The 27364-nt window shown below is 42.5% G+C and overlaps 4 protein-coding genes across 8 annotated transcripts; 1 reads left to right on the top strand and 3 right to left on the bottom strand.

Moving 5' to 3' along the window:
• Positions 1 to 333: 333 nt before the first annotated feature.
• Positions 334 to 27364, bottom strand: RB195_023780 (uncharacterized protein; the record flags this gene model as incomplete). Of its 5 annotated transcripts, XM_064211324.1 has the most annotated exons (8): positions 781 to 3039; positions 4001 to 4080; positions 19717 to 19856; positions 19981 to 19989; positions 20056 to 20171; positions 24352 to 24480; positions 24544 to 24690; positions 26954 to 27364. In XM_064211324.1, 8 exons carry the CDS (start codon positions 27362 to 27364, stop codon positions 781 to 783), a joined length of 3291 nt encoding a protein of 1096 aa, XP_064067202.1. The 5 variants fall into 5 exon arrangements, with proteins under 5 accessions (XP_064067208.1, XP_064067209.1, XP_064067202.1 ...); XM_064211323.1 differs by lacking the exon at positions 19981 to 19989; XM_064211322.1 differs by lacking the exons at positions 19717 to 19856; positions 19981 to 19989; positions 20056 to 20171; ... (1 more) ...; positions 24544 to 24690; positions 26954 to 27364 and adding exons at positions 334 to 780; positions 3798 to 3902; positions 5456 to 5483; positions 5546 to 5554 and having other exon boundaries at positions 895 to 3039.
• RB195_023783 (uncharacterized protein) lies at positions 8810 to 9802 on the bottom strand (the record flags this gene model as incomplete). Its single annotated transcript, XM_064211328.1, has 1 exon — positions 8810 to 9802. The coding sequence occupies one exon, from the start codon at positions 9800 to 9802 to the stop codon at positions 8810 to 8812; it is 993 nt and encodes a 330-aa protein (XP_064067207.1).
• Positions 16267 to 16602, top strand: RB195_023782 (uncharacterized protein; the record flags this gene model as incomplete). The annotated part of the gene is made up of 1 exon (XM_064211327.1): positions 16267 to 16602. One exon carries the CDS (start codon positions 16267 to 16269, stop codon positions 16600 to 16602), a length of 336 nt encoding a protein of 111 aa, XP_064067206.1.
• RB195_023781 (uncharacterized protein) lies at positions 17453 to 19855 on the bottom strand (the record flags this gene model as incomplete). The annotated part of the gene is made up of 2 exons (XM_064211326.1): positions 17453 to 17643; positions 19717 to 19855. 2 exons carry the CDS (start codon positions 19853 to 19855, stop codon positions 17453 to 17455), a joined length of 330 nt encoding a protein of 109 aa, XP_064067205.1.

Below are 27364 nucleotides of genomic sequence, written 5' to 3'. Positions count from 1 at the left end.
TTGTCATCCAAGATGTTCTCAAACTTCGTGAGTGACGTTGACGAGGTCCTTGAGCCGTATCCAGCTGAGCTCTCAGCTGGTCCATCCGTGTAGCAAACACGTCACCCCATCTCGTTGGCGGTCTCCCTCGGGGACGTTTAGCGTCTTGGGATCCACTCAAGCGTTCTTTTAGTCCATCTATCGTCGATTCTTCTCATGATGTGACCGGCCAATCTATGTTTTGCTTTCGATACATATTCCGCTGGGTCGCGAAGACGGGACATTCCTCTTAAGTCGGAGCTACGAAGACCGGCTAGGTGTTGTGTGCGGCGGTTAAACTTCAGGAGACATCTCTCAAGGGCTCTGTGGGTAGTAAGTAGTTAGCTTCCTAGACGTGGCCGCGGTGTCTGCCCACGTCTCCGCTGCGTAATAGAGCGCTGGAAGGACTGTCGAGTCGAACAGATGGGCACGAAGATCTTGGTCCGTCAGTTGGTCCGTAGCTTCCCTGACGGCTGCGAATGCTGCCCATGCTGCTCTCATTCTTCTATTTAGTTCTTCCTTCAAGTCGTTTTCCATGTTCATTGAACGTCCAAGGTATACGTATGACGGAGTTTCCACGATTTGGGAGCCTTCAAGTTGTACTCCTCCGCCCTCGCAGTAGGCGTTCTTCATGAACTGTGTCTTTTTTCTGTTTATTCGTAGTCCTATTCTCTTCCCTGCTTCGTTCAATTCGTTGAGCATCATTTCTGCTTCATTGGTACTGCTCGAAAAGAAAACGATGTCGTCCGCGAAACGAAGGTTCTAGAGAAATCTTCCATCAACACGTATGCCCCTTTCTTCCCAGGATAGTGATTTCATTATCCATTGCAATGCAGCTGTGAACAGCTTCGGCGATATAGTATCGCCTTGTCGTACCCCCTTTCCAATGGGTATGGTGAGAAGGCGGTGGAAAAGCTGTATCCTAGTCGTACATCGATCGTAGCAATTGGTTAATGTCCTCACATATGACGCGTCCACACCTTGGTCGACCAGCGCTGCCAGTATTGCATTCGTTTCTACGCTGTCAAAGGCTTTCTCATAGTCGACGAAGGTTAGAACAAGGGGCAGGCGGTATTCCCGGCAAACCTCTATGACCCTCGACACGGTCTGGATGTGGTCCAAGCAGCTGAACCCCTGGCGGAATCCAGCTCGTTCTTGAGGCTGGGCTTCATCCAGCGTCCTAGATATGCGGGTGAGGATAATCTTGGTGAATACTTTGTATAACACGCTCAGCAAGCATATCAGACGGTAGTTCCGAAGGTCCTCTCGGTCACCTTTCTTATGGATAAGAACGGTTCGCGAGGTCTTCCACTGGTCTGGGATCCTTTCTTTCTGAAGGTAGGATGTCATGTGCGCTGCTAAGATTACATGAAGCGGATGGCCACCAACCCGAAGAAAGTCTGCTGATATAAAATCAGGTCCGGGGGCTGTGCCAGGTTTCATGCTCTTGATAGCGACTCGTACTTCCGAAGGGAGAATCCGTGGTGGAGCTTCGCCAGTGGGGATGATCGGGCTTGACATAGGAGTTGATGAACGGAAAAGGTTCGAGTAGAACCTCTCCGTTATGATTTCTATCTCACGACGAGAAGACGTACGAATCCCGTCTTCGCTCAGCAAGGTTACTAGCGGAATATTATATTCGCGGAGATCCCTGCGGCACTTCTTCAGACTTGTTCTTCTCTGTGCTGCTTCCAGAATCTTCTTCTGCCTGTACTTCATAAGATCCTCCTGCAACGCTTTTCTGCAGCTAGTGTTTGCTACTAACCGCTCAATGTGCGACGCATTCGGATCAAGCCTCAAAGCCCTTCTTCTTTCCAATAATTCCTTAGTGGTCTTCGAAATTCGATCCAAGTTTGTCGTGCGCGACTTCGAGGCACGTTCAGCACAGGCTCGTAATCCTCTGAGCAGCATCACGTAGTCCACGTTTGGGTCCTCCTCGGTGTGCCAGTCACCTTGGGACAAGGAGTCCTCGAGTACGCAATCGTCGTAGACGACTTCTTTTCTCCTTCGTTGCCGATAGCAGATGTTCTTTTCCATCGTGTGGCTAAGACGTATTTTCGCACGAAGGAGACGGTGATCAGAACCACTACAAAAGGATGGTGGTACTACTGAGACGTCAAGTAGACACCACCTCTGGTTGGTGAGTATGTGGTCGATCTCCGCACGAGTCGCGCCATTGGGCGATTCCCATGTCCACCGACGATGACCTTTTTTCATGAAAAGAGAGTTCCCATGAAAGAGGCGAGCGGCGGACAACAGCCCAGCGAGACTATTGCCATTTTCATTCCGGTCTCCTAGTCCAAATCTTCCAATCCTGTATTCTTTTTCTGTGGCCTTTCCTAGTTTTGCGTTGAAGTCTCCGACAACGAATTTGTAGAAGGACTTCTCGTTGCTGATCACTTCCTCCAGCTCCTCGTAAAACGCGTCCAATTCGGATTCATCAGCTGCTGATGTTGGTGAGTAGCAGTTGATGATACTGATGGATTTTTGGCGCAGAGGGCGGAGGCGAAGAATGGCCAGACGAGGTGACAGGATCTCGTGAGAATCGACGAGATGGACGACAGATGGGCGCACAACAAAACCAACACCGCCTACATTTCGCGACGGAACATTCTCTCCACGAATGACGAGTGTACCGTCATTCATCTGTCGTACGTCGCTCCTTCTGTACTTGGTCTCCTGCAGAGCAATCACGTGAAATTTGATACGCTCTGCAGCTCTGAGAAGGGTATGCAGGTCAGCGTCTGTGGAAACTGTTCTCGCGTTGTAAGTACACAGTCTGAGACAGTCTCCATGGCGAGTCGTGCGCGTGTCGCCTTGGTCCAGAGTCAATGACGTCCTGAGCAACCTGAGATTTGATCGCCTCTCACCGGTCGCCATACCGTCCGACGTCTGAGACGGCAGGGCCCAGTGTGCAGGGTATTGAGGCAGTGAATATGCTAGAGTGGCAAGAAGACTTTTCCCCAAACTAAGCAGCCATGCCACGGCGAGCTTAGCTTTCACCACAGGTCGTCGCCCAACCTATATGGATCAGGGAACCACCTTGCGACATTTTGCAAAACGGTGGTGAATCTTAGCAGTGGTTTACTCTTAGCTAGGCTTCTGATTCCGAGAAGTCGGAATGTCGGATGTGTCGAACTCCTTCTCAGCTTGGGAGACCCTGCCGGAGGACGAACCTCCGCTGTGCATCGCAGTTCGACGCCCAGTGTCACCTCCACGCCACTATGAGGCGGTAAACCGTTGTGGAGGCTGCTGCGAATCTACCTATCCGCAATTCGCCCTATCATGATGCACGGATCGGAGAATTGGGCAGCGCGCGCGACGGTGATAAAAAACCTTGAGTGCATGAAGAGAAAGCTGTTTAGACGACTGCTAGGCTACTTTTGGCCTTCGGAATGCCATAATGAACAACTTCTCGGAGGTGGACATGGTACGGGCCGATGACATGGAAAACGTCAACATCTTACCCGTCCTTCTGAAGTAGTCGTGGAAAACCGCCTTCGTTTCTTTGGTCACGTTATGACGAGACCGTCTGATCATCTTGTCCAAGTTATCCTGAGGATGCTTCCAGATCCTAATTGGAAAAGATCCCCTGGTCGTAAAAGAAAGTTCTGGATGGAGGTGGTGAAGGAAGATCTGGGGACACTTGGCGTTGACAGGCAGTTCAATCGAGACGTGAAATTCCGCCACTTATAGATTAGCGACGGATGGTAGATTCTGTGCAAACTCTAGCCGAAGATCGAACAGAATGGGCTCAGATATGTTCAAGTACGACACACCTCGGCGAAGATGCGAATAGCCGCGTTAGGCCGTAGCACCCGCCCACCGATTAAGTCGAGTAAGTCACTACGCTTTTTGAAGCAATCAAGTGGATTTGTAACTAACTTAGAATAGAACAATTCTGCAAAAAAAAAAGAACAATTATGATTACCAACAAAATGGGGCAGTTATCTGCAAACGAGAGAAAACAATAAAAACCCACCATAAACAATCGAACACGTTTCCATTCGAGATTATCGACGGATTTTAAAACGTCGCAAATTAGTTTGGGCATGGAACCACCTGAAATAAGAGGATAGAGTAGTCAAAACTTATCTAAAAGGGAATAGGATTTTTTTCATTTATTTTCGAGTCACCCTTCTCCAAAAGAGGATAATATGAGACCAGTAAGTGCAGAAGCTTTCCTCTTAAGATTTTTAGAGCAATGGGACAGCGTTTTGGTAGGGAGATACAAAAGGCCGACTTTCCAACTCTTGGGTCTCTCAGGCTTCAACTAGAAGACCAATCATCCAGTTGTTACTGTTTTACTAATAACTGTACCATCAATAATCGCTCAGCACAATGCAATCAATGCCATTTGCCGTTTGGTAGGACTTATTACATAGAATAAAATATTAACTAGAAAGGAAGATCTAATCGATTTCTGCTTTTTACTACTAATACTCTTGGATCTCATTTCGAAGAATGTTGTCTGAATGTTCTAAACGTTCAAAAACACTATGAAAGCTCCATAAGACGGCAAACATAGATTTTTAGGTACAAAACGGAGACTGTAGGCGGTCAAAATCGAAATTTTCCTCTTAACAACTTTTTTCTGAGATACAAATTTGCAAATACGGACATCCCAAAGCTCTGCATAAAATAGTGTGAGAAAAATAATGAACTGGCAAGCTTGTCGAGCACTACCGAGGAGTGCCGAAAAAATGAACACAAAGACAAGCCAAAGCGATTGCTATGATCGAATGCTTGGTAGACGTCTTTGTCGTTCATGTTTCGCAACGCTGTTAGACTATCCTACATGGTTTTATCCTACACGACGCCACTGAGCAACCTGTCACTTACAACCTCTTTTTTATATCTTTATGACGAACAAGTTATCACAAACTACTTTTGTTCATTTTGCACTAGAGAGTGTCCACGTACTATGTTGTATTTACTGCACGAAATTGAAGTTAAATATCTTGCTGATATCCAAAATAACTATCTTCTACGAGATGTAGGTGAATTCTGAGAGATACCGTACCTGTTATACAAAGGTGTTTTAGAAACATGTTTAAGGTGGGTAACATATTAACGTTCGCTTTTATGAAAAGGGATATGCATGCATTACATGAAAGAAAAACATGAATTCTTGATAATCAGTCGTAGTAGGTCCCAAGTCGTACGTTTTTTGTACAAGTTAACGTCACTCTTATTGTTCTCGAAGTAGATACAGTTTTAAACCTCCATCTGCATATTCACAAAAGCACACCGAAATCTATGGTGGTCACACACACCCCTCAAATTCAGGCCTCTAAAACATGCTAAGATACAAAAGAATGGATAGCCTATTAATTCACAATCAGCTAGGAATGAGTGTGTCGAGCGAATCGATTTTATTTGTTAACATTCCATCATACCGTCTTTTTCACAGCCTTAATTGTGAAACTCGACCTACAATGTGCTACTAGAAATCTTTCCAATAACTAAACAAACAAATCGATAAGCTTTTTTGATCAATAACTTAGCCACAAATTTAAATACTCACCTTCCACATCAGCTGACCAACCACAAATATAAATGATTTGAACGTCTCATTGAAAGGCAGCGTATCATAATTTTGACTTGGCGCGGAACATACAGCAAAGGCGTAGAGTTGGGATAGTAGATCGAAGAACCAGCGTGTTTCCGCTCATCTTTCCATAGCAGTCATAAAAAACGGTGCGGAAACCGCTTTAGCTCCTAAGAAGTACGTTACAGCGCACTTCTATGTACACGTCTTCCACGCCGTTTTTTTAGGATGGTTAATGAAGCATGAGCGAAATCACGGTGGGTTCCGCACCACGTCTATATCGTAAGACACTGCCTTTAAAGCATAAGAGTCAACCAAGATTAGGCGCGAGTTTTTTCGTAATCGAGAGGAATTCTTTCATAAGATTTGTTTCAAAACTTCTGACGTAGATGCAAAAAGCTTTTGAAGAATCGCGAGATAATGCTCTGAGTTCTTGCTCCAAGATTTTGGTGCCAATCAGCTCCGTCGTGATTTTTTCTTCTACAATTTGGAATAAATACCCGACTTTTCCAATGCGCATTTTTCTAGAAAAATGTGTCCTACTAATAGGGAACGATGTTATTGGGTTCAGGAACAGGTCCTCAGCGACTTTTTTTTTTGAAAGTGAGAAACTCAAACCAAAATAAAATATGTTTTAAGAAGTTACACGTTTTAAAAACACATTATATTGCGAAGTACATTTTCACTTAGGAAAAAAGGTATTTGTGAAAATTTACATGTTTAAAAATAAGTTTTATTTTTCTGAATAAATACTATACATCGTTCGATAGATTTCTTCGCTTTACAAAACATTCTGATTTTTCAATCTTCAACCTGTTTCAAGTTGACTAAAATAAAGTGTTTTCGACACCATCAGTTTTCTTAATCAATTAATCGAGTTGATAAGGTCATTGAAGCTGCTTGTGAGATTTGTTTTGTACATGGACAGCATCGAATGAGGTATGGAAATTAAGAAAACGAAAAAAAAAACAAGAAAAGGCATAGGAAAACAGAAAAACAAGTAAAAACATACAAAAGCAACAAGTATCGAAAAACTACAGAATGATGGGAAGAAAAACAATGGAGAGTGCAATGTTGATTAATTCGTAGTAGTCCTCTCTTTTCAGATAAATTGAAAAAAAAAAGAATTCTCCTTCAACTCGCGACTATTGGATGGACTGATGTGTGATACGCTTTCGAGACCAATTTTGAAGCACGAAGAAAAACGGCGAGCGCTGTTTTCAGGCATACATGGGAGTGGCAATCTTAACTTCTGGGCCTGCTCCCTTACTATATCGATTAAATTCAAAACAACAAGTGGGGTCAAATATGCTCCGTTTCATCAACTTGACAGACCACTTTAATTATCCGAAAAAAAACATGAGCGAGTAAAAAAATCAAAACACAACTATCTGGTGGAGTGAGAAATTTACTTTTAAACGATACATATACATTGGAAATGCTCTTTAGTTCTGTGTACATTTTCTGTTTTGACAAAACGCTCCCCAATTTTTCCTCAGCCTTACACAGTGCAGTTCATATGCTTTCCAACAACCATACATGATGACTTGTCAGAAACCGCGCTTGATAAACCTGATAAAAACCCAGGCTCCGTCTCTCTTATTGAAAATACGGAAAGACTGTACTCTTAATGTATTGTTGTGCAGCTCTTCAGGCTGCATGTCAAAGGATGTTGCCTTGTTGCTCACAAGGCGGAGTCTTCAAAAACCATATCAACAACTGCGTTGTGCATATGTCGCTGTGAATAGGACCAAAATTAGGACCGCTGAAGTCACTGGAATCATCGTTACCGGACTCTTCAAGAATCGCAGGAAATTCTTGGTCGGATAATTGCGGAAGACAATTTATATTTTATTTGAAATCTAACAAGGATACGCAATACATTGTTGGCGCAGGATTGCCTATATAACTTCACTGGGCACAAAAGTCCACACAAAAATCACTACTGGGACTCACTGATCACACAACTAAGATTTACGTGAAAATTCAGCTTACCTTAGAACAGCTCTTTGTGCAAGCAATTCTTTCAAGGTAACGCGCAAAGGTCGCGAGCACTGATGGAACAGATTCAGATTTGCTAGTTATGAGCCGCTTTTTATAGAGATTTTTGAATGCCTGGCGGGATATGCATACCCCACTAAGAGTAAAAGTATTACAGGCTCTGAATAGGACAACTTATCTCTGCGAACCAGAGCATATAAGTCTCACAAGAGAAAATCATAAAGCCAACTGGCTAAAAGCGCTCATGTTAACATCACGAATAAGGTGAAGTCAACGCAGTGGTCTTGCAGACCTAGCACCCAAGAGTATGTTGGGCTACCTTCCGTCTATTTATCGAAATGAAAAAAAAACCTATAGTTGCATAAATGTTTCACAAAGCAAAAAACTACTGCAGTCGACATAGAGAAAGATGGGATATGCTGATTTTAACTTGGGAGACTGCTGTTTCCAATGAAAACAACATCCCAACGTCTGGAACAGAATGACACGAGGCAATAGGGAGAGGGAGGGGGATTGGGAATGGCTGATCTACCGCACACAGAATAACTTTCTGTTTTCGTAGATGTGAGATGAAATGAGTGTTGAAACCATGTGATATCTGAAGAAAGGAGACGTAGATAATTCTATTCTAGTTGTAGAAGTGACAACAAATATGCTCATATCCGCTTGTTCGGAACTGCATATAGGATGTGAGCTGCACAATATAACAGTGCATCACTTGATTAATGAGCAGAACAGGAGAGTGCATAAGATCCAGTGCAATGATCTCTTACTCGTGCTGTGGCGACAAATACGTTGACGAAACAGCGCGAACGTTGTGCATTTGTTTCAAGGATAACGCGAATGGCAAGGATTAGTCACATGTTCCCGTCTTTAGATGCTCACAGGAAGCAAGACCATAGTAATGTCAATTTTAATATAAATATAAACATATACAGTAGCGGCCAAAAATCAATTGACAAACAGTTTTCCGAGGTTTCCTCCTCTGAAAATCACTGAATCGTCTCGAAACTTGCACTAGTTATTTCTATCGCGTTTTTTAACCTTAGAAAAGAATATCAGCAATCAGGTTAAATCAGGATCCAAAAAAATTATCGATTATTCGATTTTATTGAAACAAGCGAAAAATCACGTAGTCCGTTTATTTGAACAAAAAACTTGATAACAACTTTCAATAACCAGAATATCTTAAAAATAACAAAATAGCAGCCCTAGTACTTCGTTGCAAAACCTTTAGCATCAATAACAGCCTGGCATCGAGTCCAACAAATTGTCAAAACAAGACTGTGGGATAGCATTCCAGGCTTCTTCAAATTGAGCAAATTTTTCGGCAGAATTTCTTGCTTTTTTCCCTTTCATGCGACGTTCCAGCTCTTCCCATAAATGTTCAATCGGATTCAAATCCGGAGACTGACTTGGCCAGTCAAGAACTTCCACAAAACGCCGGTTGAACCAGTCACGAATATGCGAGGATGTGTGCTTCGGGTCATTATCTTGCTGAAAGATGAATCCTCTGCCAATGATTTGAAGAGCAAATGGACGCATTGTTGTTTCTAAGATCTTCTCATAACCGTATCTGTCCAAACTTCCATGAATTTGGCGAGGATGTCCGACTCCATGACTACTGAAGCAACCCCAAAGCATATTGTTTCCTCCACCATGCTTTACAGTGGGCAGTTGATACATGGGATGGAATCTTTTTCCGGCTGGACGTCTGACATACTTAATACCATCACTTCCCATCAAATTGAACTTGGATTCATCAGAAAATAGAACTTTGTTCCACCGCTGGCGAGTCCAACCAATATGTTCCTTAGCCCATTTGACACGAGCAACGCGATTCTTTTTTGAAATGAGTGGTTTTTTTGCAGGACGCCTTCCATTGAGTCCGGCATCCTGTAGGAGTCTTCGAACAGTTCTAACTGATGGGATATGTTGATTTGCGATGGCCAATTCACTTTGAATATCGGAGGCAGTGAGCCTAGGGTTAGCACGACTCATTCGAAGGATGTTCCTATCGGTGACTCGTGTGGTCATCCGGCTTCGTTCTGGATTCGGCGTTGCTCCAATTACTCCACATGTTGATACCCTTTTCAGAAAAGCGGAGATGGTCACTCTGGAGACGTTAAAGAGTTTTGCTAATTCGACTTGCCTCATTCCTTGATCGATTCCTCGAAGAATGGACTTTCTAGTTTCAATTGACATATGGCGTGCTCCAAATGTTCTACCCATAATCCAAATACAATAGGAAACTATAAAATTTAAAAGAATACGGGAGAAAAGCATAAAAGATAAATAAAATAAATCAAGAATTAAAAAAGTGAAAAATGAACATTTTCAGTTTTTTGGAAATAATACTATTCCTGAAAAAGCAAAGTAAACATATTTTTTCGAAAAGATTTCTAATACCAAATGACACCACTGGTACAAGTTTGGAGACGATTCAGCGATTTTCAGAGGAGAAAACCTCGATAAACCGTTTGTCAATTGATTTTTGGCCGCTACTGTATATATATATATATATATATATATATATATATATATATATATATATATATATATGTATATGTATATGTATATGTATATATATATATATATATATATATAACAGAAAATCGGAACGAATGTATACGTAATAGCGGCCAAAAACAATTGACAAAACAGTTTTTTGAGGTTTTCTCTTCTGAAAATCACTGAATCGTCCCCAAACTTGCACCACATCTGTCATTTCGCTTTAGAAACTTATTTTGAAAAATAGCTTTACTTACCCTTCTTTAAAATAGTACTATTTCCGAAAATGTGGGAATGTCCTTTCCTCACTTTCTTTAATTTCCTGTTTAATTTGTACCAGTCTGAACGTCCGGCTAAAGTCGGACTTCAGACTTTTTGTAGTGTTCACTTCGCTCGCCTTCACCGATCAATAAGAAATAACAGTAATGACTTTTTTTTTTACAAAATTACAATTGTTTTTTTATCAACTCTCTTCAATTTTTTTCCTCAAAAATTTAGACATAGATGAGAAATTTCATGACTTTCTTCCTAAACGCGTCAGTACTATATTTGGAGAACAATAAAACTTGATTTTACATCTATGTTTCTCTGAAACCTCAACAATTTGGAAACATTATTCGAAGTATGAAATTCCTCCGCTCTCAACTACCAGCACAGAATGATGTGCTAACATGAAATAAGGTGAATATCATCATCGTAGTGATGAAGATAAAACTCTACGTTAGACCACGTTAACGTGTGTTGGCTTGTGTTGTATCTAAGCAGCTGTTTGTATGTGTTTCCATTTTGTGAAGAAAGGATGTTAACAGCAAACAGGGAAATGTGCTTGGAAAGAGATACGCGAACGAGTCATAGAAACCCAGTTTGCCGTTGAGGCTCCCGCGCATCAATCCGAGGCAGTGGGACCCGCGTCACCCCACTCTAAGGTTTTCTGGCTCTGGAGCACGAATTCGACGTCGTAGGACCCGTCCCATCTAATTTTACCGCGCTGGAGCTCCAGCGCACCAAACCGACGTCATGATATTCCTCTTCCTCTTTTTGGAACTAGGTGACTGAGACGCACACAGACGCACACACGTGACAGAGTAGGTCAGTTATTATATAGCATGATAGTTTGCAAATTTGGAAGTGTACATTCACATAAAAGTTTATTTACCCTCACTAACGTATGACAGAAACTATCTTGGCCTATCAAACCCAACATACATAGAAATGCACCTCCGGACAATGGTGGAAATGTAGAGTGCTCCCCTATCAGGTGCATAGCGATGGTTCGGCACCCCACCGGTGCAGTTTTGCGTCATTATGGAGTATTTTGTGACACACACACACACACACACACACACACACACACACACACACACACACACACACACACACACACACACACACACACACACACACACACACACACACACACATACACACATACACACATACACACATACACACATACACACACACACACATACACACATACACACACACATACATACACACATACACACATACACACATACACACACACACATACACACATACACACACATACACACACAAACAAACAAACACACGGACTAAGCGCGTTATTATATAGCATGATATTTTTTGTGTTTTCCACCCAGATTTTTCTATTTTACTATTTTTCTATTGCACTTAGATTACAGCTAGCATTTTCGGAACACGCCATAAGTCACATGAAACTCGAAAATCCATTCCGGCAGGAATCACTCAAGGAATGAGACAAGTCGAATTAGCAAAACTGTTTAACGTCTCCAGAGCGACTACCTCCGCTTTTTTTTTTTTGAAGAAAGTATTAGCATATAGAGTAATTGGAGCAACACCAAATCCAGAACACCCCAATGACTACACGAGTCATCGATAGAAATAATCTTCGAATGAGTCATGCTATTCCTAGGCTCACTGCCTCCGACATTCGAATCGAATTGCTAATAAACAAATTCCATCAATTAGAACCGTTTGAAGATGCCCAAAGGCTATGAGAACATTTTAGAAACAGCAATGCGTCCATTTGCTCTTGAATTCGTTGGCAGAGGTTTCACTTTCCAGCAAGATAATGACTCGAAGCACACATCTGGCTATATTCGTGGCTAGTTAAACCGGCGTATATCGGTAACTCGTGTAGTCATTCGGCTTTGTCCTGGATTTTCGTTGCTCCAATTACTCCATATACTTATATTTTCTTCAAAAAAAAAAAAAAAAAAAGAGAACGTCGTTCTGGATACGTTTAACAGTTCTGCTAATTCGATTTGTCTCATTCGTTGATCGATTTCACGTAGAATAGATTAGTTTCGAGTTTCATCTGACATTTGGCGTACTCCCAATGTTGTAGCCATAATCCAGATACAATAAAAAAAAACAGTAAAGCAAAAAAAAAATCTTGCAGAAAAACACAATAAACTAAAATTTAAAGAGGCAAGAAAGAACATTTTCAGCTGTTCGAAAATAATACTAATGCTAAGTAAGCTAAGTGAACCTATTTTTTAGAATAAGTTTCTAATCCCAAATGACAGATCTGTGCAAGTTTGGGGACGATCCAATGATTTTCATAAGAGAAAACCTCTAAGAACCGTTTGTCGATTGCTTTTTGGCCGCTACTGTATCTGTGTACTTGTGTTCCGCATATAAATCTCAGCAAATGGACCGATTTCGACCAAACCTTGTACTCAGACACTTGAGGGCAAGGAACAGATTACAGGCTACTTTTGAAATATTGACCGTTTGACAGTTATATCGCTGTTTTCGATTAAAGCACAATTTTGCTCTATGCAAAAACAAAACCTACCGACTGTGATCACAATATGTGCCGGTTGGAATACTACGTAGGAAATTGAACTTCGTCGAAAACTGTCGATATTATCTATCTATCGGTTTACTTTTTTAAAGGCATCACCTCACGAATCTGGGGTGGTACGGGTTTCAGCCGGGTAATGCCTATACGGGGTCGTAGATTGTGGGGAAGAGGGTGATTCCGTCATCTCCCCTGTATCATTGTAAAAGGACGACCACGGAACGCTGTTTTTTACGACGGCTTCTGTTGCAATGCGCAACCATTGTTCCCCACCACGGCTGCGATTCGTCCGATTCTCGAGTTCTCGAAGGGGTAATTGTTGCGCATTGCAAAAATTGCCTTTTTCTACTACGGCGACCCTGATGAGAATGTAAGAGGGTGCGAAATGGCTGTGAGAAACGAATACAACAATTTGGAAGAGGAATTTGGCTCAGGGCCGTTAAGACTTTCATGCAACTGGAGGATCGCATGCATGCTTTGTAAATCCCTATTGTGATGCCGGATTGTAAGTGCCCGTACACCTACGAAACCGGCGAACACAACAACGAATACACTTTCTAGAGTGATCTCTTGATGTCCAAGATACTCAACATGTTGTCAGTGTCGGAATAGACATGAATGTGAAGGTGAAACTCGAACAACAACTCATTGAGCTAGGAAAAGGGTGCTATCCTGCATTGCACACGCCAACAAGTCGAATTCTTTGAACAGAACAGCATCATCATTACTTCCACTACAAGAGAAATAACAGGCGTCAACACAACGCCCAAAAAGCGGCACAAGCGCAAGATAAGCAATCTCTGATGTTAACTCGACTATGTTTTGATGGAAAAATTCTTAGTTGAGAGTTCGAAAATTGGAAGCTGCTTTTGAACGATGCATTCGACTCGTACCACCGCCCCGTTCTTTCCAACTTCAAGAAGCGGTTCCACAAGAGAAACCGAGCTCAACAACTTTTCAAACGAAAATAGACATAGCAGGTCTGAAAAAAAAAGAATGCAGAACGAAGATCTGCGAACGAGTGTCGACTAATATCAGATAACAGACAAAGAAGAGAATGGATGACTCAAACTGTCTTAGTAAATGTACACAGGACGCAGCAAAGAAAACGCTCTCGATCTTGACGCCGAGAAAGAAGTTCGTCTTTGAATCTGCGGAGACAAACCCACGTACAATTCTGTAAGTGTTGTAAGGATAAATGGTGAGCCAGGAGAAGCATCTGAGAAGGAAGTTGCGTCGTCAGGTGAAAAGCTGACGTGACCGTCTCAACGAATGCACGTAAAGAGCAAAGGAATTTGAAAAGGCGTTGAAAGACAAGAGCCCGAAGAAAACAGTTTAAGGCAGTACAGCGGTAAAATGAAGAGGTGTCCGTTTGTCCTCAGCGCTGCCAATGGAGTGTCGGCGAAGCAACCCCACCAACTTTTAGGGATCACTTCAAAACCTTGCAGAACCGGCAGACGTAATCCTAAACTCGACCAAGTTTAAAGACCTACATATCCTGTTATGATGGAACTGGATATTCTGGTCTGTGTCTAAAAAATGAAGAATGGAAAATCAGGTGAAGACGAGCGGAATTAGCGCAGAAATGCTGAAACTTCTTACTTCTGTGATTCGTGGGCTGACGAAGATCATCTATTCAATATGGATTGACAAAATGACTACTAGCTTCCTGGAGACATCCAATCATAATTCCAGCCACCAGGAAGCCATCTGTCACGAAACCTAATAACAGAGGATTATAACTGCGGGGCGGGTGTGGTGTAACGGTTAGAGGTTCCGCTCGCTTCCTTCACGATCGATCGAAGGTTCGAATCCGCCCTAGTGCTCACCAAGCCTTTCATCCCTCCGGGGTCGGTAATTTGGTACCAGACTTGTCCGTGAGGATAAAAACACTGACTTGATACATCGGCTGACCACTGCAAGTCCTTGTATAGGCCAGTTACACGTTCGTAAACCTCAAACGATTCTGAATTGAAGTGAACGTGGGGGCGCATCACAAGCGGATTGATTAACGCCAGGAATTTTATCCTTTATCACTGCTGTATAATGTACAAGGTTTTGGAGCGGACCATACCAGACCGACTTTTCAAACAGCGAAGGAACCACTCGTTGTAAACAAGCCAACTTTCGTACTGGACGATCGACTTTTAAAAAGGTATTCATAGCCAGAAAACTGTTCGAAATGTTGCAGTCAAAGCCCAAGCAGTAGACTTTCCTGGACTTCGAAGCACCCTTCGAAGTCGTCCTTTCAACGCGCTTCGCGCCGATGGGGTTCCAGACAACTTCGAACGTTTAATTAATGACACGACTGCTGCGGTTGGAGCACCAGCAAGATGCACTTCGCCGTTTTAATGGGAAATTAAAGGCATCATCCCACGAATCTAGGGTGGTACGAGTTTCAGGCGAGCAGTGCCTATGAGGGGTGATTGTAGAGGAGAAGGGAAGATTCCGTTTATCTCTCCATGTAACAGTGTAAACGGACGACCCCGCAGCGCTGTCTCGGCCCCAATCCTTACAGAAATAAAGAATAAATAACTACATGAGCATTGTCGTCGAGAGGTAAATGGGGATCACAAAATGACAACACTCGAGCGCATATCTCTAGTGCCCAGGTCTGGTTGTTTTTCAAAAAAAAAAATGAAATGGAGTGAAACACTCAAAAAATTATGAAGGATTTGGGCGGCAACCCAAATAGTCCCACCTCCCTGCGCCACTGCATTTAGCCCTTCTTACTACACCTGTCAACAATCGCGTGCTTATTTATGAACAAACTTTCTGAAGTAAACGGTGACCTGGAAAGAGACTGCACATCTACCCATGCTCTGCGATTCGTCCGAATTTCCGTTTTTCGACGGATCGTTGGTGGGGCGGGGCGCAACGGTTGCGCATTGCAACAGAAGCCGTCGTAAGAAACAGTTCTGGGGTCGTCCATTTACACTGATACAAGGAGAGGTGAACGGAACCAACCTCTTCTCCACATTCTACGATCCCGTATAAGCATTACCCGCCAAAACCCGTTCAATCCCAGATTCGTGAGGTGATGCCTTTAAGTGGGACGAGTGGCTGTAATGGGACACTTACTGTTCAATTTTGCCGTCGATGACATCATGAGAAGAACAGTTGAGCAGTGTCCCGTTGATTTCGTTTTAGCACCACCAGCATGTTCCTTGGTTGACCTGGAACACATCAACGATGTACTAATAGTTGCTTCAAGCAGCAGGAAGCAGCGACATATTGTGAATGCTATATCTAAACTAGCCGCAGTCTTATAAACCGCGACTCCTCCCTGACAAATGCAGGTAAATGAAAGAATCTGGTAGACTATGCTGAAAACCGATGGCAAATACGAGATATATTAAGTAAAGATGCGCTAATGCCAACTGTATTCAACTCTTTGACCAAGCACTTGCAGTCGACTTCCAACGTCAACGAAGTCAAACTGCAAGTCTATAGTCGGGTCAAAACGACAGTTGCGTATGCAGCTGCGCTCGAAGCGGCGAAGACAGCGCTTGGAATCGAGGTGGGACCATCACGAAATGTAAAGATGGGTGGCGGTAGCGAGGATCCTACCACGATTCAAAACGCTACGCTCCACCGCGCCTCTTCGAGCGCAGCCGCTTACGCAACTGTCCGTGCTTCACTATACTCTTCCGACTATACCCTTCCGCAATTCGCCCTATCACGATGTACGAATCGACGACTTGGTTAGCACCATCAATTTTGATGAAGAAGCTCCGCTACATGGACCAAAAGCTATTTAGACGATTGTTAAGTTACTTTTTGTCAACGTTTTGTCATTACGAACATGTCTGCTCAAAAGTGGATATACTGTATCAACGGATGACACGAGGAAAAAGCAATACACTCATTATCATTGCTACCTAAATAGCCGACTCTACCCACCTACTGCTGATCGGACGCTGCATAACCTGCTAGGATATAATGCACGAGCCACCAAATTGTTTTGGAGAATCAGACACATCCACTAGAATTTTCTGATGAATATTTACAGCAGAAATATTGTGATGAAAGATGCTCTCAAATTTCTAATCGTATCAAAACCAGGAGAACTCGCGTCGAATGTGAAGGGAATTTGCTTCTAATAGCTTAAAATTACTTATATATGAACGCATACGTAAATTTTCGTTAATAACGGATTCCAGCTTTCAAATTAACGGAAGTGAGGATTATTGAAGTCATGTGAGTTCCAATCTTTTTGTGGCCTACGTTGTTTGAAAGGAAGCTTTCGAATAGTGTTGGTACTTGTGGAACAGCTGAAGGAACAGGAACGCAAGGAAGTGCTAAAAGGCTGGTCGTGTGGATGGTAAATAGGTGCTGAAGTGAGGGAAGTTCTGTATCTTTGATCTCGTGGAGGAAATAGAGTTCATTTGATAAGATTTCTATACTTCCTCAAGGTAACATCTACACAAAATTCGCTCGTCTCTCTTAGAACATCGTGCACTATTAAGTACATTGTTTTTCAATTGATCCCGTAAATCCAACAACTCTCGCTATTCATCTTTTCATACTTCCTCGTGATTGTGCAGTTCTTTGCGTTTCTATGGCCAGAAGAGCATCTGAGACGGTTTGTCCGCACCTCCGTGAACGACAAGAGCATGGTTTTGTCGAGGCATGTTTGCGTCTTCCCTGGCATATCCACCGGACACGTAATGTCTCGGAGGCATTCGCGTAGAATCCGACGGGACCCTTTTTACCGTCAACCATCGTCTGATCGCCTTGATCAAATTGTCTTGAAGATGCATTCAGACTTAAATTGGAGAACTTGGTGGAAGAATTTATGGACGGAGGTGGCAAAAGATCTGAGGAGTTTCTGTCGATAGGTAGTTCAATCGCGACGTAACGTCACGCAGATTATGAATCGACGGAAGAAGAGATTCTATGCGAGTTCTGGCTGAAAACCAAATCGCATGGACTCCGATATGTTTAAAATATAGATATAAGATTTAGACATACACAATCTAAGATTTATATATATAAATATAAATTAGACGCTATTAATTGCGTTAGGCCATAACATCCGTCCGTCGTTTAAAGGCAGCGTATAACAATTTTGACGTGGTGCGGAAAGCATGGGGAAAGCACACAGTTCGGTTTATAGATTGGGAAAACCAGCGTGGCTCCGCTCATCTTTCTCTAATCGTCGTAAAAAAAAACGGTGTTTGTTCCTAACGTTAGAACGTGCCACCTTGTGCGCGCACCAGTTTCCTCAACTGCCTGTTGAATGATTTTGCTTCGAGGAGAGCTTATTGGTTTTAGACCGCTCGCTCAAATGCGTTACATACACAAGGGTGGCGCGTTGCAACTGATTTCGAAGGAAAGAATGGCATGATTGGATGAAAGATGAATGACGAAAGTAAGTCAGCATTATAGGTAACAAGGCGACCTGCAGTCGAGTCAGGATTCAATAAGCATGGCGTATAAGCACGACCGTAAACGCTGTACTCACTAGTAATGGCATAGAGAATGACTGCACCCCATGCATCACTCAGGACACATTTCGAATCAGGCCGCACATCCTTTAAACGAAACTGGACATTTGAGTCATATGGACATGAAAACATAATTCTTTCGTAAGAAACACAAATATGTTTACAATAGATCTGAATGCACTTATTCGACGAAAACATGTCCAGCGGCAGTGGTTATTGAAAGCAGCATGCCACGAATCTGATGTAGTGAGGAAAACCGCTGCAAAAGTTAGAGAAGAGGTTGCAAATTGCGGGATCAGAGGTGGTTTCGCTCATCTCTCCTTAACGTTGTTAAAAAAAAAACGGCGTCAAAGACTCCGTTTTTCACGACGATTTCAGTTACAACGTTCCAAACCGTACGCGAGCCGCATACGGCTGCATTGCTGAGGGGATCGGAACGTATACTTAGAGAAGCATTCTAAGGTTACTCGTAAGATATAAAGCGTTTCACGCCTTTTTTTTCTGGACGATCAGGGAGAAGTGGCCGAAGCCACCCCCGATCTTGCAATTTACAACCTCATAAATAGTTTCCCCGCGGATTCCCTCACCAGTCAAATTCGTGGTATGCTACCCTTAAGTCCATCACTCTCCGAAGCAAATAACCTGGACATCCTCGTTATGTCACCATCTCGACGGCTTCGGATGGTACTTGTGAATGTCTAAACGGCTGCTAAATGAGCTCTTTGCTGACGCACTGAACTTTGAGGATACGTTTTACTCATGTACGAATAGGAGCACAGAAGTTATGTAATCTGATGTGGTACCGAACCTGAACGCCGACGAGCATAAACATAAGCGTAATTTGAAGAATATTCCAGGACAATGCCAACCTGCACTATAAGTCAAAACCAGTGCAATCAGGTCGTTTTCTTATTGTTTTCTGCTTCAGAATATTGAAAACATCTAATCTCACCAAAAGCTTCACACCTGTATATTATCACAATTACCCGTGTTATCACGACTAGCCGTAGGTAATATTATATCGCACAGCTTCCTATACATTTAAAGAACCCACATTAATTTTGTTATACATCTCTTGTATTAGTTGAATTATTTCTATATTAACATATTCGGAAGTGTTGTGCACTTCCGAAGTAACTCGACTATTCGAAAACGCCAACCAAACGAATTGTTTGAAACATCGACAATTCGTTGAAATATGGGCCCATTTTGAATACTAACAACTTCAAAATATTTGTCAAATCTAAAAAGTCGAAATAAAGACGTATCCCGCATCCACTATTTGAAAGTTAATGAGTCTGATGTATCAATAACGTGCAAAAGAGAAACAATGCACTTCTCCTTCTGAAAGAAAGTCAAAAACATAAACATACCAGACACGCCAATCGATATCAGTCCATTATACTTCACAAGATGAGCAATGGTCTCAACAAGATATTCCTTGATATTCCTACACATTTCCTCTCGCGACTGAGCGATGACGGTTAGAGGGCGGTCCTTTACAATTGTCATCCTGTACATGAAGTGTAGCAAACACTTACTACAAATCAAATGGAACAAAAAACCAATCCCCAAAAGTATTTCGATAGCTGCTGGATTTCTACAGCAGAAAAAAAAACAAAACATTCAAAGTGTACCATCCACAACTTCATTTACAAAGAGAATAGGCAGTAGTCTACCGCAGTGGGATATTTCCAGATCAATGACTTTACACACTAAAGTCTTCATGCTGTGTTTCTATCTCTCGATGTTCCTCTTCGACGAAGATGGCTTGCTTCACCTTTCGAATCAATGACGCTGATATTTCTGGACGACCAACATCTTTTATCTGAATTTCGAAACAATCGGAAATTATATGTTATTCTATACAACACAATGAACGGAAAGGTGACGATAAATGTTGCCACATCGTTCTACTATATCCCATGAAGCAGTGAATATTCCCATCGATTTTCTGGTAGTCTGAATACAAATTTAGGAAGTGTCTTGGCCCTTTGACAGTATGTGGGCTTCCAGTTTGCCCTGACGATGTAATAAACGACGGGTCAGTGATAGACTCTATTAACACCAGACTTACCAACGTGCTGCCGATATGAACAGAAAAAAAATGTAGAGCGAGTTTCGCTCCCCGCCCTACCAAAATATCGAATGAATAACTGGAAAAAGTTCTGGCGTAACGCCAGAACACTTCGCCAGCGCAATTACAAAAAATTACACAACCTGATTTTTCTTCCAAATGCATTTCCAAATGCATGGTTGCATCGAACATGAAATTATCCCTAGTTGGCAGAGGCAGTAACAGGCAATTTGGAGATGGTGAAGTAACGATTTGACAGTTTTTCGAATTTTTCCTTTCATGGCCTTCTCATTTTTAAATGCGGCGCTACAGGACGTTAGGCACACAGCATCATGTTGTGTAGTCACCACACCGTACACATTGAATGCCTCATTCTTCTTTATGCGTTGTCTTTGAGGATTTCAGGATTAATAAAAGGTGTGTGTAAAGAGACTCCCGTATATTTTTGAGCATGCATTGCTTGATCAATCAGCGATGCAGTGTATCCTGTGGAGATTCACTGTCGTTGGTATCTAAATAGCTGACTCTGCTTACCTACCGTTGATCATATGCTGCATCGCCTACTAGAATATAATCTACGTGCTATTTAATTGTTTTGGAGAATCAGGCATATCCACTGGAATTTTCCAGAGAAAATTCTGAAGAGAAATATTGCAATGTGAAGTGATTCAAATTTGTAACCGTACCAGAAGCTAGAGAAAACCCCAAGTGGAATATGAGAGAAACATGCGTCTTAATACTTTCAAATTACGTATATAAAAGTTCTCGTTGAAAACAGGGAACATTCCAACTCCAAAAAGTAACGGAAATTATATGATACTCCATATTGACACTTGTGAAAAAGAGAATAAGAACCGAAGAAAGTGACGAAAAGCTGGTCATATGAATAGAATGTCGGTTCGTAAGAGAAAAGTCTTCTGTACCTCTGACCTCTTGAAGAGAAATGACCATTTGATAATATTTTCAGACTTTCTGAAGGCAATATCTGGACAAAATTCGCTCCCTTCTTCCTTAATAGGCCACCAAACAAAATGTCATGTATTATTAACAACATTGCTCTTTAATCGATTTGGTAGCGGCTTCGTCGAGACATGTTGGTGTCTCTCGATAATCTATTGACTTTCAATGTGACCTATAAGACTCCTTCTTTGAATTGATATCTAATCAGTTTTTAAGCACGTTTGCTTTCCCTTAATGGTATCTTTGTTTGAAAAACAGTGTTACCAGCTCGAGAGGGCAGCCGGTGCTGATTGATGTAAACCATACGCTGTACAAAAAGAAGTGATACCATTGCACGCACCTCTTGTCTACGTGATTAATGAGTCTCGTTAATTACGCTTGGTAGATAAAGTTATACAACATCTGTGATTGAAAGTAGTGAAGGATGACAGTATCTTTGCTGCATAGCAGAGATTCGAGCTAACCATACAGAGATGACATGTTCATCATATCTACTTTCTCTGTCCAAACATACCGTAAAGGAACTTCTTTCTGCGTGAACGAACTCATATATATTCCAAAGAACACGAATGCACTTCATTTCACTTGCGGACGCACGGAGGACGTAGACGTACATGAAAAGGGGTGTACTATATCGAAAGAGCTTCCCGACAAAATTCTGCTTCCCAACTGTCAACAATTCCACAAAATTACAATTAGTGCCTAAAATAATGAAAAAGTAGTGACACTTGATTAATTTCTAACTGGATGAAAGTCATTGCTATGCTCATTCGTCAGTATTGTGCAATCTCTCGATGACAGCTTCGAACCCTGCGCCCTTCGTAAAAGTTCCGCTAAGATCGAATGTAATTTATGAAAATAAAGCAGTCGCCTTTAAAGGCGAATCTGACGTGGTGAGGGGAAATCGCGGGAAAAGCTACGAGATGGGGTTGTAGCTTGCGAGATACAGGATGGTTCCACTCACCTTCCTAGTCGTTGCAAAAAAAGGGTGTGGGAACCGCTCTAGTTCCTACGAGGTACGTTAGAACGCTCCTCTATGTGCACGTTCTGGTCTCCTCAGCAGCCTAATCATTGGTTTCACTTGAGTAGGCTGGTGAGAATACCTTATTAATCTTCGACCACACGCACTTGGATGTGGCGCGGACACAAAGGTAGCGCATTTCAACCAGAATCGTAGTAAAAACACGTGAGGACCGCGTCGTTTTTCTTACGACGATAAGAGAGGTGAGCGAAGCCACCCCGAATCCCGCATTCCACAACCTCATCTCTAGCTTTTCCCGTGGATTCCCTCACTACGTAATATTTGTGGTATGCTGCTTGTAAGACGATAAAAGGGTATTCACTCCATAACACTCCTCGCATCTATCTAGCTTAGGTAGATATCAAGGATGTCTTTTATCAATTCTAGCTCGAACACGCATCGAAGGGAATTGAAAAATCGGCTGGCTATTTCGTGGCGTCGAGTAAGAAATTCTCCGCAGATTTTCAAGCACGTTTTGCGAGAGCAATTAGCGATGGGATGCACCGTGAAGAGATTCATCGTCGGCGGTCCCCAAATAGCTGACTCAGGTTGCCTAACAGCAGCCGTACGCTGCACCGCAGGGTTGAAAAGGATTCTGGTGTCCATCAATAATCACGAAATTTGTTAGGCAGACTAAAATATAGTTCGCGGTCTAGTAAACTGTTGCGATATCCATTGAAACTTTCTGCCGGAAATCTGACTGGAATATTTCCAGTTTTTAAACGGGAATTCCAAATAGTCAATTAAGAATTATCGAAAACCATCAGATGCATCTGCTCCCTTGTTTCACGCGATTTGTAATTCTGGCACAGTTGCAAGTTTGAGATCACCTCACACTATATTTCTCGTCGAAAATTCTGAGGATGAGGATAATTGATATCCTGTGAGTTTCAATTTTGTTTTGTAACCTAAGTTCTGTTCATGAGAAATTCACCAATAGTGTTTGTAGTTCTGAAACCGAGAAGGCAGATAAGAAAGACTTTCTGTATCAGTGACTTCGTTCTAGATTTCTGAACATCCTGAGGATGAATTCAAGATAAATTTCAAGCTTTTTGAAGGTCGTGTACGTGCCATTTCCTATCCACAAACGACCATACTTACCCTTACCGTACGTCGGTTCTTACCTTGCAGTTAATCCTCTTATTGCTCCATCTGGCTAAGCATATGCAACAACTGTGTATTCTTTTCATACAACTGTGCAACTGCGTAGTTCTCTAAGTCTACATAAGGCTACAGGAGATCCTAAGGGTGCCTGCGTCCTAATTAACGAGAGGACAGTCTGAAATGTAGTTTTGTCAAGGGATATTGGCTTCCCCTCGTAGATATCTACTAGGCACGTAGTGTCTCGGAAGCATTTGCGGAAAAATCTACGGGAGCCTCTTTACTGTTAACGAATGACCGCAAATTACTTATTTCCGAATATTCACCTTTAGATCATTTCGCCTTCTCTCCACACAATTAAATAAAACAATAATAATACCATTATTATAACAATAATATTTAGAAACTTTTTAGATTGCAGATCACACAATCTTTGAAAAAGTTTGTACTACTGAACCTACTGTACTTACAATATAGAAAGAGTTTTCTTCGCAAAATCGTCGGAACAAATTAAAAAAAAAACACACACACACAAGCAATGACATGTGGTTGGTGATAATCTGTGGACGCATGTACATTTGCTAAGGTATATCACAGGCAAGTACAATATCAGAAAGGATGAAAAGAGCTTCAAAATAGGTTTAAGAACCACGCTTATAGTATGGCAATTGTCCAGCTAAAAGTGAATCTCGTTACTATGTGATACACTCATCTTCGAAGGAATGTTCTCACAAAGAATTGTAACTGGTCGATTTTTTATTAGAAAAATAACTTTGCTACTCCTCAGAATCCCGAACTTTCAATATTCTTAGATTGCACAAAGCAACCTGTAAGTCGCTGATGACCAACCTCGAATGATATTGACGCCTTATATGCAGCAATGATGGATGTATCATAAATGCAAATCAGACATTTTGACAACAAATGAATACAAGCGGCAATTCTGGCCATAGACAACCGTTTCTCCAATGGAACCACCTAAACAGAACAACGTGATGACTATTTTTCCATTAAGACCATGCGAGCATACCAACAACTCACCGAAGTAACATCCTGACTATGACCATTATATTGGTCAGAACTTACGTCTGGTGAAATCCATACAACTCCGTTACAACCAATTATTACACCAATACCAAGTAGCTCATGCATGTACTCTTTTTGAGGCTTGATCAAATTTGGGAACACCTGTAAAACCAACTAAAGGTAGAATATCACAATATTGACGGCATCAGGATCTCTCCACGAATAGATAGGGATGTTGATGTAGTTCACGACTATGAGTATGATTACCCTCAATCCTTCATATTATTCCAGAAAAGGCCTAAGAAATAGCTTATGTTTCACATCTTCGAGTCTTTCTTGTTAATAAAAAAAGGCTATTGGACATTTCGAATTGGCGCGAACAACAAAGTTTGATTTCCGGTACAAGATAGCACACAAAGCAGTGGAGTACTTACTCGTTCGTAGGTAATTGCATGCACGTAGGTGTCCTGTTGATTCAACAGCTGCGATTACACCCTGGAATGTTTGTTCAGGGATTTCTTTAAAAAAAAAACTAGAACATCATCCGTTCCGAGGAAATCTAGCTAGGCAGTTTCACAATGCCGCGTGGTGTTACTCAATCCGGTTGACTTATAATCGGGTCGAAACGACATGAACAACGGTGCACTTGCATACGCGCTCGAAACAGCGCGGTGGAGGCAGCAGTTGGAACCGAAACGAGACCATCGCAAGCTCCAGCGATGGTTGATGCCAGCAAGGGTTCCAGTACGCTCCTACCGCTGCACTCCACCGCACCCCCTCGAGAAAAGCCGAGTACGCAATTGCACCGTGCTTCACGTCATTTTTACTCTACTATGCTTTAATTTAATCAGTGGGCAGGTGTTACGGTCTGACGCATCCTCGCCGGGGTGTGTCGTCCTCGAACATATCCGAGTCAATCCTGTTCGATCTTCAGCCAGAGCTCGTACAGAATCTATCCATCCATCGTTACTCCATAAACACCAGGCTAAACGGCTTGCCAACGCCAACTGTCCTCAGATCTTCTTCCACCACCTCCGTCCATAACTTTTACGACCAAAAAGTTCCTCCCAGTTTGAGCATGGGGCATACCCAGGACAATTTGAACAAGATTATCAGACGATCTTCTTATAACGTGACCAAAGAAGCGGAGTCGTGTTCCTGTGACTACTTCAGAAGGCCGGGCAAGATATTGGTGTCTTCCATGTGTCATCCGGCGGCACACCATAATCACTGCCGAGTATGATAGTATGATTAGCGGTAGGTAAGCAGAGTCAGCTATTTAGGTGCCAACGGAAGTGAATCCTTTCAGGACACGCACCATCGCTAATTGCTCTGACGAGGCATGACCGGGGTATGCTCGAAACTCCGCCGGGACCCTCTTTACACGCACCCGAACTGCGGCAGTGCGTTTGAAATATTTGTTGACATATTTTCACGGAGCGTCATTCACAGAGCTACCCTCAAGTATGCACTTACACATTTACAGATGTTTTGATTGCCACTAAATTCAGGTGGAAAATTCTTACAATATATGGCAGAATTTCTGAACTCTTCCAGATCGAAGTGTAAAAGTTTTCAGTGCCACAAGTATTAAAGTAACTTTTTTGAACGATACTGGAAAGCAAGAATCTCAGATCACTGAATTCAAGAACGTTTCACTTTTTGCAAATATTGTCGAATTAAAGTAACAGACATGCGCCAATGGTTTTCAGATGCAAAAACCCTTAAAGGCAACATACCACGAATCTGACGTGATGAAGGAACCCGCGGCAAAGGCTAGAGATGGGGTTGTAGATTGCAAAGTCCGGTATGGTTCCACCTCACCTCCTTAATCGTTGTAAAAAAAAGAGTGGAAACTGCTTTAGTTCCTACGAGGTACGTTAGAACGCTCCACTATGTGCACGTTCTGGTCTCCTCAGCAGCCTAATCATTGGTTTCACTTGAGTAGGCTGGTGAGACCTTATTAATCTTCGACCACACGCACTTGGATGTGGCGCGGACACAAAGGTAGCGCATTTCAACCAGAACCGTAGTGAAAAAACGTGAGGATCGTGTCGTTTTTTTACGACGATTAGGGAGAGATGAGCGAAACCAGCCCAAATCCCGCATTCTACAACTCGATCTCTAGCTTCCCACGCGGGTTCCCCCACCACTCAGATTCGTGAAGAATTCGTGAAGAATCTGAGTGGTGAGGGAAGTTGCCTGCCGTTAAGAAGTCTCTTTCATGAAATCCTGAAAGGCATGACTTACTTGACTTAATCGGCAGGCTGATGTCATCGCCTGACGCGATTACCTGCATCTTCGCCGAGGTGTACCGTCCTTGAACACAGCTCTGCCCAACCTTCTCGATTTTCTGCGAGAGCTTGCACAGAATCAATCCATTCGTCGCTATTCCATATTCTGCGAAACCTTAAGTCTCGCCTACCTGAGGACACTCGGCGTGGATAGGCTCGAACTGCCTATCCACGCCGAGTGTCCTCAGGTCCTCTTTCACCGCCTCATTCCAGAACTTCCGTTTTCGGCCAGGTGGCTTCTTCCAGCTCGAACCCGACGAACTCCTTAGAACTCGTTGAGCAAGGCGATCTGTCGGTCTCCTTAATATATGACCAAAGAAGCGAAGACGATTTACTTTAGCCGCTTTCGATGGAGGTGCAAGATGTTGATGTTTTCCACGTGTCATCCGCCGGTATACCACATCAATTTCTGCGTAAAGATAATCATTATGGCTTGCCCTAGGCCAAAAGTAGCCAACTAGCAGTCTAAGCAGCTTTCGTTCCGTGAAGTCAAGCCTCTCCATAACCGTTGATGGTGCTGCCCAAGTCTCCGATCCGTACAT

The sequence above is a fragment of the Necator americanus genome, chromosome X (genome assembly GCF_031761385.1).
Source record: "Necator americanus strain Aroian chromosome X, whole genome shotgun sequence".
NCBI classification, from domain to species: Eukaryota; Metazoa; Nematoda; class Chromadorea; order Rhabditida; family Ancylostomatidae; genus Necator; species Necator americanus.
Note: the sequence above shows the minus strand (reverse complement) of the source record. Positions and strands in the feature narration are given on the sequence as shown.